The sequence below is a fragment of the Ictalurus furcatus genome, chromosome 28 (genome assembly GCF_023375685.1).
Source record: "Ictalurus furcatus strain D&B chromosome 28, Billie_1.0, whole genome shotgun sequence".
NCBI classification, from domain to species: domain Eukaryota; kingdom Metazoa; phylum Chordata; class Actinopteri; order Siluriformes; family Ictaluridae; genus Ictalurus; species Ictalurus furcatus.
This window is the reverse complement of record NC_071282.1, coordinates 12,470,957-12,487,541: the sequence shown is the minus strand read 5'-3', so window position 1 is coordinate 12,487,541 and position 16,585 is coordinate 12,470,957. Positions and strand designations below refer to the sequence as shown.

At 37.7% G+C, this 16,585-nt stretch overlaps 1 protein-coding gene across 6 annotated transcripts in view; it reads left to right on the top strand.

The window, feature by feature from the left end:
- The window catches only part of sh3glb2b (SH3-domain GRB2-like endophilin B2b), a 43,838-nt gene that overhangs the window by 15,411 nt on the left and 11,842 nt on the right, over nucleotides 1-16,585 (top strand). For 3 of the 6 annotated variants that reach the window (XM_053618103.1, XM_053618102.1, XM_053618101.1), the window contains exons 3-6: nucleotides 757-885; nucleotides 8,916-9,049; nucleotides 9,336-9,428; nucleotides 15,869-15,931. In XM_053618103.1, coding sequence (XP_053474078.1) covers nucleotides 757-885; nucleotides 8,916-9,049; nucleotides 9,336-9,428; nucleotides 15,869-15,931 — 419 coding nt within the window. The remainder of the gene's footprint in view (nucleotides 1-756; nucleotides 886-8,915; nucleotides 9,050-9,335; nucleotides 9,429-15,868; nucleotides 15,932-16,585) is intronic. The other 3 variants (XM_053618106.1, XM_053618105.1, XM_053618104.1) reach the window with 1 other exon arrangement.

The following is a 16,585-nucleotide window of genomic DNA, read 5'->3' as shown; positions in this document are numbered from 1 at the left end:
TCTCATAGTTGGAACTATGGTAAAGGGATGAATAATATACCATCTGCATTACATTCTCTTAGTAAAGCTATAAGGATATAGTTATATATGACATTAAAATATCTGTTGCAATCAGTATTGTTTCCCCAAAATTATTGGAATAGAAGATTTTAAGTGGGGCTGTATGACTGAATGCAGAATTACATTATACTGTAACAGAAAATAGCTTTAATGTCAATTTTATGCTATAGTAATATCGAAGTCATGAAAATATTTCTTAAGTTAAAACAGGGAAGTCTACTTTTTAAAGATAATTTTGCAAAAATGCATTAAAACTGTATCTGCTTCCATTTGCCAAATTCATGCTTACAGTGCCACTTGGGTATTAGATAATTTTAAAAATGTGAATCTAATATTGGATTATGTAAAGGAATGAACCTTGTTATGGTTTATGGACCTCATGATTCAATTCTGGTGCCATGTTTGGATCGTTTAAAAAAGCATAAAATAGAGTAAGGTCTTATTAAAAATCATATGCATATGTAAATAACCAGGTGCAGAATCTCTTGAGAGAAGCGTGATGCGTCTAAATATTGATTCTCTTTTTTTCCCATCCATAGTTTTTTTTTTTTTCTTCACATTGGGGATTTTTCATTCATTTCACCCTTGATGGTGGAAGGAAGCAGTTTGGTGCAACTTATCGACTGTGGTTTATAATGTGTAAAAATATATAATGTGTTCTCTTTTGGCCGTCTTTTAATACAAGTGTCTACTTAGGTGCCCGCATTGAGGAGTTCTTCTATGAGAAACTGGACAGAAAAATCCCAACAAGAACCACCAATGGTGAGCTGCTGGGACAGTACATGCAGGATGCTGCCAAGGACTTTGGACCTGGAACTGCGTATGGTATGTAAAGTTGAACCTGCGATCACAGAGGGAAGGTTTGGTGGGATTTTTCCCATTATTTATTTCACAAAAGGGTACCATGTGACAAAAATGACGGAGGTGGTCTAATAAAACAAGTCCTCAACACAGAACACTGCTGTCTCCTTTACAACACACACACACACTGGCTTATAAACTGTATTCAGTCAGATGCTTTTCAATGGGCAGTAGAGGGCAGACTTGTCTTCTCGATCGTATACCATAAGAATGGAACTGAACTAGTGCACTATATCTCACTACATGTCCAAAACATCAACAGGTCATGAGTATTACAATGACGTATTTAATAGTAAAACCTCTGATACTGCTATGTACAATGGAATAGTAATTCTGAATTCTGCAATTCTGGTTAATGTACCATTAAATTGCAGATTTGTCTGCAGCATAAAAATGACCAGCTAATATACATTATCATGACCAACAGGGTGTCTGCGGGTCCTTAAAAAGTCTTAAAATGTCTTAAATTGCTTAATGAAAAAATAAGGACTTAATTAGCATCAAAATGTCTTAAATCCACGTTTCAAACGTCTTAAAAATGCAACCAAACCGACACCGTAAAGAAGATTTTAGATTTTATTTTTGTTCATTGCTGTTTGAGATGGTAAACCCATGTCTCTGTGATGCACTCAGAGTGTGTGTGCAGCTCATAACTGTTTTAGAGCGGCTCGGTTCACAGGAAATGCCGCTTCTTACCAACTTCATCTCTGTCTGAGCTGTGATTTTTGAGTTGCTTATAACCTGCATTTAAACACAACACATGCCAGATTCACTTTGGTTTTATGTTGGCATAATCTCAAACATTTTTGTGGGCAGAGGTTTACAGCATTTCACCTGATTGTAATGAGAAGTGAATTTTTAAAAACTGTTGCCAACTAAAAGGAGGTCTTCCTGCGGGTTTCTGCCTTAATAAAAGCAACAAGGTCTAACGCATAAAAGTGAATTAAGTCAGAAATATTTTACTATTGTTATTACTATTTGTACCCCAAAATAAAAATAATACAAAATTTTTATGTTATTTTTCAGTGCAATATCACAAAATAGCAAAAATTTTTTTAAATATATATATATAATATTTTTCTTCTTTACAAAAATGTATGTATATTTATAACACTACTTGTTCCATTACCCTGGCATTGAATTACAAAAAAACTGGTAAACACTGCTGTGAGGGGGTTTCTAATACAGCTGCTGAGGGAGTAAATTTGGCATCTTTTTCTCTTCTGACTGCTGTAATCCATCTCTCTATTTTTTTTTCCTCTCTTGGAAAGTCAATGACTATGTTTACATGGACAGCAGTAATCTAATTATTGACCTTATTCTGAATAAGACAATATTGTGATTAAGGTGTTTACATGAGTCGCTTTTAGAAGATTCCTTTCATGTTCCCGTATTACATGTTATAGAACATAGATCGATTAACGGCATGTCATTACGTCCCCACGCCACGCCGTCCGACGTCCCTCCAGAATTTCACATATCGACATACAGTTCGTCTTCGTTATGGTACCGTATACAGTTTTGGGTGTTTCATTTTTAATTTTACGAAAGCTTCAAGTGCAGTTAATTATGTGTCATGCTATACGTGCAAATAGACGACTGATTGAAGCCATGGGCTACGTCCCAAACCGTGTACTTACTGAAATACATGTATCTCTCCTATTATATAGTAGGTAAGTATGTGGTTTCGGATGCAGCCGTGCTCTCTTGTTGGCCGTCAAACGGTTGAGCGCTGCTGTGTGTGCGTGTCCTGTCTCAAAATGCGTTGAAAACTCCCACACAACGTTAATAGTGTGATTAAGGTGTGTACATGTCTGTAATGCACTTCAATAATGCAACTAAAACAGGAATACTCCAAACATCTTAATTCGATTTGTGTTTACTTCGAGTATGACTTTTAAGGTAATAAATAATTGCTGTTTACATGGTAGTTTCTTAATCAGAGTATTGTCTTAATCGGGTTAATATTGGATTATTGTTGTCCATGTAAACGTACTGACTCTTGGAGGTAATGCAAAAAGAACATTTGCCATGGTGTCCCACATACCTCCTATAGAAGTTTACCCTGCTATAGATTACTTAAACCCAGAAATGCACGAACACAATCCGTTATAGCTGACGTATCGTGTAGCACGATTGAAGTGATGTGCAGATCTTAAGTTCTTTTGGAAATGTCTTGAATATGGTATTAAAAAGTATTAAATTTGAAGTGCTGATACCTGCAGATACCCTAGACCAACCATATAATGACTTATATAAATTCCAATTCTGTATTTTATATACAAGTCGCTCTGGTGTTCTAAGATGCCCTCCCTCAATTTCTGTGTACATAAGCCACCATAATTTATTTTAAAAATAATGTCCTAGAAATTTTTTCTAGCATAAATATACTTCTCATATGTAACTTTTTGGGGACAAGCCTGGAAAGCAAGTCCTACCCCAAACAAAATTTTGCTTTATGAACAGCAAAAATGAACAGCAAAAATGGCAGGATGCCAGCAAACCAGCTTACTGGAGTTTTTTCTTCTCTCCATCTCTCATTTCTTCATTTATTCATTCATTTATTAGGTAATGTAATAGGTAATGTACTGTATCTGCTGTAAATGGCAAAAAAGCGTACAGTGGATATAAAAAGTCTACACACCCCTGTTAAAATGTCAAGTTTTTGCGATGTAAAGAAAGAGATGTAAGAAACCAAGATGCATTATGTCAGATCTTTTTCTACATTAAATGTGATATAGCAACCAACAAAATTCAAGTGAAAAACTAATACAAACATGAAATAGGGGGAAAAATACAGTAGCTGGTGCACAGCTTTTTTGTAATAGGCCATGTGACTGTGGTTAGACTTAACCAATCATATTCAAAAGTAATTATCATACACCTGTCCTCAATTGAGTGATTCTGATTAAACGCAAATAAAAGATCAGCTGATGATTTTTTTGACATCTTTTTGGTTTAATCTGACTGCTGAAGCATGGAACACCATGAAGGCCATCAAGTGGAGAAAATCGGGCACTAGGGTGACATTACCAAGAACATGGTGTCCCTCCAAAATTGATGAAAGTACAACAAGTAAACTTATCAAGGAGGCTGCCTAGAGACTTACGGCAACGTTAAAGGAGCTGCAGGAATATCTGGGGAGTACTGCTCACTCCCTGTGACAACAATCTCTTGTATTTACATATCTGGGCTAGGGAGTAGGGTGGCTAGATGTAAGCCCATTCCTGCACAAAAACAAACATCCACACTTGTGTAATTCACCCCAAACCATGTGGCAGAATGTGTTCTGGTAAAATGATATAATTCTAAAATATATTTTTGGTGCAAAAACAAGACAGGTTATCACCCAAATAACACCATACCCATGGTGAAGCATGGTGGTGGCATGCTTATAGGGCTGCTTAACTTCAAGTGGGACTGGGGCTCTAGTCAAGTTAATCATGTATAGGCTTCTTTTATGCAGCTAAAGATGAAGAGAAATTTCACCTTCCAGCATGGCAAAGACCCAAAGCACAAATCCAAGTAAAAAAAAAGAATGGCTTCAGAAGAAGATGGTCCTAATGAAATTCTTTGCAAATACTATTGAAAACAATCCTCATGAAAACCTGTGGAGTGACCTTGAAGGCTGTGCACAGGGGATTTTGATAAATCTGGAGCATTTTTGCAAGGAAAAATGGCACAAAATTGGCAAATCAAGGGGTGCTAGGGTGGTAGATTCTTAAAAAAACTAGTTTTTTTTTTTTTTTTTTCCCCTTTCTTTGTTTTTGTTGTTTTCTATATTTTTGTTATATTTAGTTAGTATATTACAAATCAGAGTTGACATGATTGTTCATTGTTTATTTATTTATTTTTTAACATCAAAAAACCCTGCAATTTTAGCAGAGGTGTGTAGACTTTTCATATCTGCTATATACTAATAAGAGCTTAAGACAAAAGACACGATCAAGACACTTAACAAACTTGCATTAAGTTATAAGGAATTTGTCATTTTGTTTAAATTTGGCCCGGGAGTTATTTTTTGGAATTATGTTTTGCTTGAACTTAAAGTTACCATTAGGCAAACAAAAAGCAGAAATCAAGATATAAGAAACATAATCAACAATCCGACTATTGGGGGGGGGGGGGGGAGAGGTATCGTTGAGCCTCCTTCAAGAAGTGGGCAGTGTTTTGTTACCAGGGGAGATTCTCAGTTATATGGATTCCCAGAAATTTGAATCGGGCTACTCCATCTCATCGTTTTTATCTAGAGAGTGGGTGTTCTGTCCTGTTTGAGTTCCTGAATGATGTCTTATCATAATTTCTTTCATCTTGTTTGCGTCACGTGTGGAATAATTTTCTCTACACCACCTGGCCAGGTTCAGCCAGAAAAGGTTGAGGCCCTGTCTCAGATAAGGATGGTGGCGTCACATGCGAATGTAATGATAGTGTCATGCATGAATTTTGCATTGTGCACAAAGCGAGCTCCATAAAGAAATGGTTTGCTAAGGTTGGTCTGGAAGAACTCAAGTGGCCTGCAAAGAGCCCTGACTTCAACCTCTGACACCTTTGGGATTAATTGGAACAATTGGATTTTGTCTTGATGTCAGTATCTGACCTCACTAATGCTCTTGTGCCTGAATGGGGGCAAAAAGCCCAAAAGCCGCACTCCAAAATCTAGTGGAAAGCCTTCCCAGAACAGTGGAGGCTGTTAGCAGCAAAGCGGGGACCAACTCCATATTAATGCCCATGGTTTTGAAATGGGATGTCAACATGCACATATGGGTGTAATGGTCAGGTCTCCACACACCTTTGGCCATATAGTTTACTTCACAGCAGGGGTTATATAATGTTTATTTTTCAGTTCAGATCAGTTCATTATTCATTTAAACAATTAAACCTTATTTAAGAGAAGGTAATAATGCCCACAGGAAGTAAAGGAGTATATGTAGTATGTGGAGCTGTTCCCTCACAAATGCTGCACAGCCTATAAAAATGTTTGTTTTTGTACTCATGCCTATAGTAAAAGTGGTTTCTGAATAATATATGAAACTGTTTTTAATTTGGGATGTAAAATCAGGCACCATTAAAGATGACAACACTTGCTGACAGAGATCCTTTAACACCACAGTGCTGTATAAAAAGTATTTGTCCCCGTCCTGATTTCTTCTGTTTTTGTGTATATCTCATACTAAATTGTTTCAGAAATGAAAACAAAATCTAATATAAAACTAAGGCAACCTTAGTAAACCCAAAATACAGTTGTTTTTTTATTTATTTATTTTAATGTTTATTTATTGAAGCAAAAAAGTTATCCAATACTAACTGGGCTTGTATTAAAATGTATTTGACTCTATTGTTACTAATTCCCCAAATCTATGAAGCTGCATTCATAATGGGGTTCAGCTGGACTAGACACAACCAGGCCTGATTACTGCAAACCCTGTACAATCAAATCAACACTTAAATAGAACTTTTTCAACAGTGGGAAGTTGAAATACACTGTGTCAAAGCTGAAAGAAATTCCAGTCTGGGAAGGGTCACAAAGCTAGGTCTCAAAGGCTCTGGGACTCCAAAGAACCACAATGAGAGCCATTATCTCCAAATGGAAAAAAACTCGGCACAGTAGTGAATCTTTCCAGAAGGTCCTTCCCAGTCCTGCCAAATTTCCTCCAAGAGCACAGTGACGACTCATACTGGAAGTCACAAAAAGCCAAGGACCGCATCAAAGGACCTACAGGCCTCTGTTGCATTAATAAAGGTCACTGTTCATGACTCCACTATCAGAAAGACACTGTGCAAAAATGGTATTCATGGAAGAGTGTCGAGGTGAAAACCACTGCTAACCCAGAAGAACATTAAGGCTCATCTGAATCTTGATGATCCTCAAACCTTTTGGGAGAATGTTCTGTGGATTGATGAGTTGGAAGTGGAACTGTTTGGAAGACGGGGGTCCTGTTACATCTGGCGTAAACCAAACACAGAATTCCACAAAAAGAACATCATACCTACGGTCAAGCATGGTGGTGGTGGTGTGATGGTGTGGGGATGCTTTGCTGCTTCAGGGCCTGGGCAACTTGCAATAATTGAGGGAAACATGAATTCTGCTCTCTACCAGAAAATCCTAAAGGAGAATGTCTGGTCTTCAGTCCGTAAATTGAAACTCAAGCGCAACTGGATTATGCACCAAGACAAAGATCCAAAGCATAGGAGTAAATCCACCTCTGAATGGCTCAAGAAAAGCAACATTTAAGTTTTGCAGTGGCATAGTCAAAGTCCTGAATTGAACCCAACTGGTATGCAGGACCTAAAACAGGCAGTTCATGTTTGAAAACCCTCCAATGTGGCTGAACTAATGCAGTTCAGCAAAGAAGAGTGGGCCAAAATTCCACCACACTCTGTCGAAGACTGATCTCCAGTTATCAGAAGCGTTTGGTTGCGGTTATTGCTGCTAAAGATGGCACAACCAGATTTTAAGTTTAATGGGACAATTAGTTCTTCACATGGGTGATGGGTGTTTAACTTTTTCTATTAACAACTGTATTGTGTGTTTTCTCATGCAAAATAGTTTTAGATCTTCAAATGAAAGACAACATAAAACAAAGGTAACCTGAGTAATCAGGATCTATGTAGTTGAATGAATCTCTGCTTAATAGGATCTATTTTGGGCTTGTTTTGACTCATTTAAACATTGTAAATTCGTTTTAAACCACAAAAATATTTAACTACTGGAGGTCACATTTTGGAAACTAGGATGATTTGGAGTTTATATATATATATATATAATATATATAAATAAATGGGCCGCATACCGGATGAAGATTTGGTGTGGGCTGGATGGCGTCTCCTACTCATGTATTTCAGAAGAGGAAGTCCAGTATTTCCTGTGTTTAGATTTTTCCAGAGGTTAAAGACTTTGGAAATGATCCTCCTACACAATGGGCACCAACCTGCATGTTAAATGGAAGTTACTCATAAGGTTTTGTGAATTCTGTTGCCCCTACTTTGCAGGAAGGGAAAAGAAAGTTGAAAGGCATTAATATATAAATACATAACACTGTTCTCATGACCTTACTCCCCACTTTATTTCATAGATACTCTAATCCTTAACTTATCCTACCCTGAGTCTATTCCAGTAAGATGGAATAAATTGGATGTTTTTCTTGTGATTCATTAATATTTACTGGATTGGTACCTTTTAGTCAATCTTGAATAAAGAATTGTTCATTATTTATTTGCATGGTTTTGCTATAGTACCATAGTCGGTTAGTGTGTATTTTAGTAACGAGATTTATATATTTAAGTTCCCTTTACATTTTTAGAAAATGGAAAGAAAGCAGACAGACAAATTATAATTAAATAAGAAATTGCATTTGATTAAATCTGATCTGTTTTCTCAGGCTTTTATTGCCTTATCCACATTATTTGCATAGCTTACATATCCACATTATTTGTTATAGTAACAATGCAGTCATAAACACAGTGAGTAGTGCAGGTGAAAGTTAGATAATTAGCTAACTGCCAACATGGAGATTTGACTGTTGATCATGTTTTGCATACGTTGTCTAGTGACTGTTCTGAATGTCATTTGTCACAGACAACAGCAACAAAAACTGTAGAGTTTTTTATGTAAAGTGGAGAGGCTATATCTTTGTCTGCTGACCTTCATGCTGACATTCTAGTTGCACATTTGTGAAGTCATGAATCACCACACACTGAATGATTTTTAAAAAACAACAACAAACAAACAAAAAACAACAACAACGAAAATTCTGATCTGGACTGGTGAAACTGAGCTGTGTGTCTAAAATCTGACAGGAAAAAGTGAAATGTCATGTGTTAAGATTTTTTTTTTTAAATGTATTCTCTTCAAAATTAAATTCAGTATAAATATAAAACATTAAGTATAACCAATGTCCTTATTGGTAGGACATCATAATTTTGTGATATCCAGTATATCATGAAAGATAGGCCTAATGTAATATAAAATAATAGTTTGTTGTTTGTGTCTTTAGGAAGTACTTTGTACACTGTAGGAGACTATCAGAAGAGGCTAGGAGGTGCTGAGAGAGAGTTCTTACAAGTATCGGCTGTCAGCTTCCTCACTCCTCTCCGGAATTTTCTAGAGGGTGACTGGAGAACCATATCGGTAAGATCAGCTTATTTGGAAGGGAGATCAACCAGGAGAGAGAGTGATGTATGGACCATTATATCATGAAAGTCATCTGTACGTTTAATATGTTTATAATGCTTTATTTTTGTACAGGTTGATGCACGTCTTTTTGTTTAAACGACAGTACAATTTGTGATTACTTTTGTGTGTGTGGGTTTTTTTTTTTGTTTTTTTTTTGTAATTTTTCAGTACAAAGCTGGACTTGTCTATCCATAACTAAGTCAAAGGGCATATGTGCTGAGATCAACTCTATGTCTTTCAGAAAGAAAGAAGGCTATTAGAGAACCGCCGCCTTGACTTGGATGTCTGCAAAGCACGCCTGAAGAAAGCCAAGCTAGCGGAAGCCAAGGCTGCTGTGAGTCATGTTTCCCCTTGCGTAACCTTTTTTTGCTGGATCTCCATTCTTGATCCAATATCCACCCCCTCCAACCCCGGTTTATACAGTCATTCGCGGTTTCCCTCACATGCACATTATGCATTATTCAGGGAACCATATCTTCTCTGAATGGTGCAATGTATCCCAGTGAATCAGCATGATGATGAAATGGACTTACCATGTCAGCTCATCACGAGTTGCATCAGGGCATCACAAAGTCATTGATGAGCCCTGCTAAGCTCATTCCTGGAACTGTATTCATAGCCAAAGATGTCATCTAACTAACGGAGACATGAGAGTCCAAAAATAGCATTTAGTCACAGCTACTCCTGATATTTCACTTTTTGGTTTCATAAACTTTTCATAGCTCTTAAAAGTGATGGGTGATTTTTGCCATGGGTGATACTCAAACAGACTCTCAAATGAGTAATAAAAAATCCCAACTAGCCCCTTATTTGCTGCCTTTTTCCATTGTTAAATGTCTGCTGACTCAATCATCATATGGTGCCTCTTGGAGATAACTTTAAACATGTGTGTTAGTCATTCATAACTAAAAATTAGAAGTCATTTCAAAAAGTAACAGACCATGAAATAGAAAATCTGACTGGAATCTGAATAGTGACATTAATACATGTGACCCATTGTATCATTTAAGACAGTAGACACTATCTCCTTGTGGGTCAAATGGTTTTGATAAAGTTCTTAGAGTTTCTTGGTTGCTCAAATAAATACCTATCTTTCCATAGTTGGTACTTGGATGATTAGATTAACTAGTACTACTAGATTAACAGGTGAATACATGGAACAGTCATCACTTTCTTGCCTGTCGCATCTCTGTGTGTATGTGTTTGTCTGTAGATGTGAGGAGTGCAATCCCTTATCTTTTTTTATGTGCATTAACATGTTTCTTTGTTGTCATTTGCACAGTGTGAGGGAGATGTGAGTACCAGTGTCTGTGTGTGAGAATGTGCTTGTCTCAAGTATTGTTTCTCTTTGGTTTTCTCTGGTTTCTCATTCTTTTCCAATCAGCGAAGTCTTGTGGCTATTAAAATGGCTAGTCATAACAAATAAACAAACAAACAAAAGAAACCCCAACAGACATACAAATGACCTTTATGTTTTTTCTTAAAATGAACAAAGCTTAAGCAGATCCGTTAAAGCGCAGCACTGAATGACATTGCTCAGGGCCTAACGTGTTTCTCCGGCCATCCTAAAATTTGGACTCGCAAACTTCTGGTCATTAATATAGAACCATTGAAAATACAAATGCCTGAGTGTCTACTGTACTTAAAAGTGGATTAACCTGCCTTTCCATGTGCTTTCACGCAAAGTTATACTTTTGAGTACAAATTTAAAAACTTTGGATTATTGTGAATGCTCATGAGTAAGGTGGTTTACATAAGTGCCTTACAAAAGATGGATCCATCAAAATTTAAAAACGTCTTCAATGTTCTTATTGTATGAGCACACTGAAATTGGCACACATATCTCCCTCTGCTTCCCTCACCTTATTACATTTACACTGCCGGTGGCATGAATGTTTGGAGGGTGTGTCTGTCTACAGCTGGAGAGTGTAACTTTGTTTATTTAGGACTTGCACAAGTTCAAAGCAAATTACAGTGGTGCTTGAAATTTTGTGAAGCTTTTTAGAATTTCCTTTATTTCTGGATAAATAGGACCTAAAACTACATCCGATTTTCACACAAAACCTAAAAGTAGATAAAGCAAACCCAATTTAGAATATTAGACAAACTTATTATACTGGGTCATTTATTTATTCAGGAAAATGATCCAATATTACATATCTGTTAGTGGCAAAAGTGAAAAAAAGTTCAACTTTGCTTTCATCTGCAGGCATTTACATTTACAGGCTTTCAGTATCTGGTGTGACCCCCTTGTGCAGCAATAACTGCAGCTAAATGTTTCCAACAAGTGTTGATCAGTCCTGCACATCGGCTTGGAGGAATTTTAGCCCATTCCTCAGTACAGAACATCTTCAACTCTGGGATGTTGGTGGGTTTCCTCACATGAACTGCTTGATTCAGGTCCTTCCATAACATTTCTTCTGGATTAAGGTCAGGAATTTGACATGGCCAGTCCAAAACATTGTTTATTCTTCTGTAACCAATTTTTTGGTAGAATGACTTGTGTGCTCACTGCATGACCCACTTTCTCTTTAGATTAAATTCAGATCAGATTCAGAGATTTCCAGACATTCTTCTTTAGTATTTGCTGGTATAATTCAGAATTCATTGTTTCATCAATAATGGCAAGCTTTCCTGGCCCAGACGCAACAAAACAGACCCAAACCATGTTTCACAAAGTTTCACAGATGGGATTAGGTGGTTATGCTGGGTTGCAGTGTTTTCCTTTCTCCAAACATAACGCTTCTCATTTAAACTAAAAAGTTCTATTTTGGTCTCATCCATCCACAAAACATTATTCCAGTGGCCTTCTTTCTTGTCCACATGATCTTTAGCAAACTGCAGATGGGCAGCAATGTTCTTTTTGGAGAGCAGTGGCTTTCTCCTTGCAATCCTGCCATGTACACCATTTGTGTTCAGTGTTCTTCTGATGGTGGACTCATGAACAGTAACATTAGCCAATGTGAGAGAGGTCTTTAGTTGCTTAGAATTTACCCTTGGTTTCCGTTTGACCTTGTGGATTATTACACATCTTGCTCTTGGAGTGATCTTTGTTGGTTGACCACTCCTGGGGAGGGTAACAGTGGTCTTGAATTTCCTCACTTTACCAATCCATAGTCAGACAGGCTGTGTACAAAGTCCAAACTCTTTACAGATGGTTTTGTAATATTTTCCAGCCTGATGAGCATACTTTAGTCACTCACAGGTATGTAATATTGGATCATTTCCCTCAATAAATAAATTATAAATGAAGTATAATATTTTGTCTCATTTGTTTAATTGGGTTATCTTTTGTCTACTTTTAGGTCTTGTGTGAAAATCTGATGCTGTTTTAGGTAATATTTATGCAGATTTATAGAAAATTCTAAAGGGTTCACAAACTTTCAAGCACCACTGTATGTGGATGTCTAGCCAGGTGAGTTGAGGAGTCCATGTGGCCAGTCCATTTGGCTGTACTAATTTCTAGTTTCTAGGGTTGACTTACACATATCCAGCAGCACTGACTGTACCAGCCACACAAGATAAGCAGTTAACCCAACTCAAGCTAGCTGCCACCGAGTTCTGAATAGCTGCAGCCATGAGTAGATGAAAGAAGATGATAGTAGATGATGGGAGTGATAGCCATATGATGGAGGTATCCAATGTCTTCCTTAAAGGGCAGGAATTTTTGCAGGTTTTCATTGCACCTGTTTAATCAATTCATTTTTGCGGTCAATCAAATTTCAGCTGTGGCTCCTGTGGGTGGAACAAAAACCTCCAGCCACACCGGATCATCGTGGATAAGTTTGGACATTCCAACCATATAACACTTTTATTTATGTCAAATCAAGTTAAGTGGCTTTTATTGTCATTCCTCTATATAGCTTGTACACATTGGAACGAAATGGCACTTCCCCAGTACCATGGTGCAATGAAATAATACAGTGGCACACTACAGAGGACTTCATACAGTGTAGATACATGACACTGTGAGCTGAGTGCAAACAATGTAGTAAATACACAGGACAGTGCATGTCATCTAGACAGGACAACAGAACAGTCTTGAATTATAAAAAAAAAAAAAAAATAATGAGTGCAACAATTGTCTGTAAACTATTGACTGTAGTATCAGCAATCAACTGTGGCAATAAAATTCTCTTAATAGTAAAGTGAGAGTCATAATTTATTATACACTGATCAGCCATAACATTAAAACCACTGACTGGTGAAGTGAATAACATTTGATTATCTCTGTACAATGGCACCTGTCAAGGTCACAATGTAATACTTGTTAGAATACCTCAACACGCTGTTTCCTTCCAACAATCAACTGGACTAATCAAAACCCCTCAACACTGTACACACGCAGTTTACGATACTGCTATTGGACACTTTTATTATAGCCCGATCAGCTATAACATGAAAACAGGTGACGCGAATATGATGGATTATCTTGCTACATTGGCACCTGTCAAGGGGTGAGATGTATTAGGTAGCAAGTGAACAGTCAGTTCTCAAAGTTGATGTGTTTGAAGCAGGATAAATGGGCAAGCGTAAGGATCTGAGAGGCTTTGACAAGGGCCAAATTGTGATGGCTAGACGACTGAGTCAGAGCATCTCCAAAACAGCAGGTGTTGTGGGGTGTTCCCGGTATGCAGTGGTTACTACCTACCAAAAGTGGTCAAAGGAAGGACAACATAACAGGGTCCACCATTGACGCGTATGGTGCGTGAAGGCTCGCACAGAAGAGCTACTATAGCACAAATTGCTGAAAAAGTAAATGTTGGCTGTAATAGAAAGGTGAAAGAAACAAAAGTACATTGCAGTGCAGCCCCGCTTGCTGTGTATTGAGCTGCGTAGCTGCAGACCGGTCAGAGTGTCCATGCTGACCCCTGTCCACTCATGAGAGCACTGAACCATGGAGCAATGGAAGAAGGTGGACTGGTCTGATGAATCACGTTTTCTTGTATGCCATGTGGATGGAGATTGCATGTGCGTCTCTTACCTGGGAAAGAGATGGCACCAAGATGTACTATGGGAAGAAGCTGCGATGCACTATGTGTCCTGACACTTTTCTATCATAGCCAACATTAACTTTTTCACCAATTTCTGCTACATTAGCTCTTCTGTGGGATCAGACCTGATGAGCTAGCCTTCGCTCCCCAAGCACTTCAGTGAACCTTGGGCATCCATGACCCTGTCGCCAGTTCACCAGTTGTCTTTCCTTGGATCACTTTTGGTAGGTACTATCTAATGCATACCAGGAACGCCCCACAAGACCTGACCCAGTCGTCTAGCCATCACAGTTTGGCCCTTGTCAAAGTCACTCAGATTGTTACGCTTGACCCTTTTTCCTGTTTCCAACACATCAACTTCAAGAACCGACTGTTCACTTGCTGCCTAATATATCACACCCCTTGACAGGTGCCAATGTAGCGATAATCTCTAATATCCAAGATATTCACTTCACCGGTCAGTGGTTTTCATGTTATGGCTGATCGTGCTATAATAAAGTATCCAATAGTAGTATTGGAAAGTGCAGATGTACAGATGGTAGCTGTTGAAGTTTTGATTAGTCCAGTTAAATTTTGGAAGGAAACAGCGTGTTGAGGTATTCTAACACGTTTTACATTGTGACTTTGTTGAAGGTCTCAGCAAGACGGTATCCAGGTGATTATTACCAATTACCCCTGGTGGCTAAGAGCGTTGAAATAGAACTATGATTTCATGATTTACAGGTTTATTTGCAAACCACCTTGTAGACAGACACCCATCAAGCATTTACACAGGGTTCAGGTCAAGCTGAGGCAAGATGCCAGAGGATTGGAGGGAGATATTTGTGCTTTTGTAGATTGTGCATATATTGGAATTTACTGTGTTGTAAGGCTTTACTGTCATAAAGCAAATTAATGCTTGCTTTCTTTTTAGAAAGCACACAATTGGTGGGCCATCCCAATGACTAAGGTGTTGCATTCAAAACTGCAGTATTCTGTGACTCTGCTAATATGCAATATATGAGTTTTTGGGGTCTGGATTTCTGGGCACTGATTAAACATAGTTATGTACAAAAAGCTTTATATGTAAAGTGTGTGTGTGTGTGTGTGTATGTATATATATATATATATATATTTATTTATTTCTTTTCTTTTTTTTTTCTTTTTTGCAACAAATACTGCATAATTTATAGCTATTTACTCTGTCATACTAACCATGGGATGAAAATCTTAAAAATTAAGTGGGTCTTGCCCTTTATGAATCAATACACTCTCTTTGAATAGTACAATCTTTTAGCTAATTGATCCCATTGGATCACTTAGGCATTAAAGCAACACATATAGGTCACAATATGATTACAAAATCATTTTAAAAGATATGCGTGACTGATAAAATTGCACAAGCTGGATTGTACACAGGCCTAAGGCTTGATAATTGAACCATTAAGGTGAATCTCATTGAATAGAGATTCTGCCTGACTTCACTGTCACAAACCATACAAATTAGAGATCAATGTTAATTTACACAGGGGGGAAAACAGAACAAGAAGACATGACAAGAGAGATGCTGCTAAGTTTTAAATAGGATTTTGCAATATTAACAAGTCTCGCCTGTCTGGGGCTGCCTGCTTTTTGGAAATGACAATGGATTACCATTTGACTCTGCATCTTATGTTTTGCTTTGCTGCTTGCTTGCTTTTGTTTGCATTTCCTTAGTTTTAACTATGTGTGCTGTGTGCTGAGGCAGTTTATCTGGATGCATGATTCTGTGTAAAATTCTGTTTCCCCCCTTCACTTTTAGGCTGTACCTGATTTTCAGGAGACTAGGCCCCGCAATTATGTTCTGTCTGCCAGTGCATCTGCGGTAAGAGTGCTGCAGATAATATTGGTCTCTTTCTCTTCCTGTCCCTCTCAAGAAATTAAGCGCCAATCCCACATAGAAAGCACAATGCCTAGTTTACATGAAAAATGCTTGCCAAACACTCCCACATATTTATCTAAAAATCTAGATGTTTATGCTTGAACAGTCCATCTCGTCCACATATATATTTTGTTAGAATACATGTTGTTCAAGCTAGATTCCGAAGACGGAGCTATGAGCTATCAAGCAGATTACTGGGATTTGAGCCATAAAATGTTTATAAAACTCGATAAATATCAAAGGACAACATGGAGAAAATGGAGTGAGGAAGGAATGTGTGTGGGTTGGTTCCTCTTTTTAATGTGTCTTTTCCTATTTTTGTCCATCCTCCCCATTGTGGCCTGTTCAGTGAATGTACTCTGTTCATTTGACTAGTGAGTTTGTATCTTGAAATTTGGTGAATTCAATAAATTTACATTTTTATCTATGTTTTACGTTTGTTTTGAACTTGTTAGTGGTAAAAGTTCAGATTTTAAAAGTTCAGAACCCTAAGATCCATCCATCCATCCATCCATCCATTTTTCTGTACTGCTTATCCTACACAGGGTCATGGGGGAGCCTAGCGCCTATCCCAGGGGACTCTGGGCACAAGGTGGG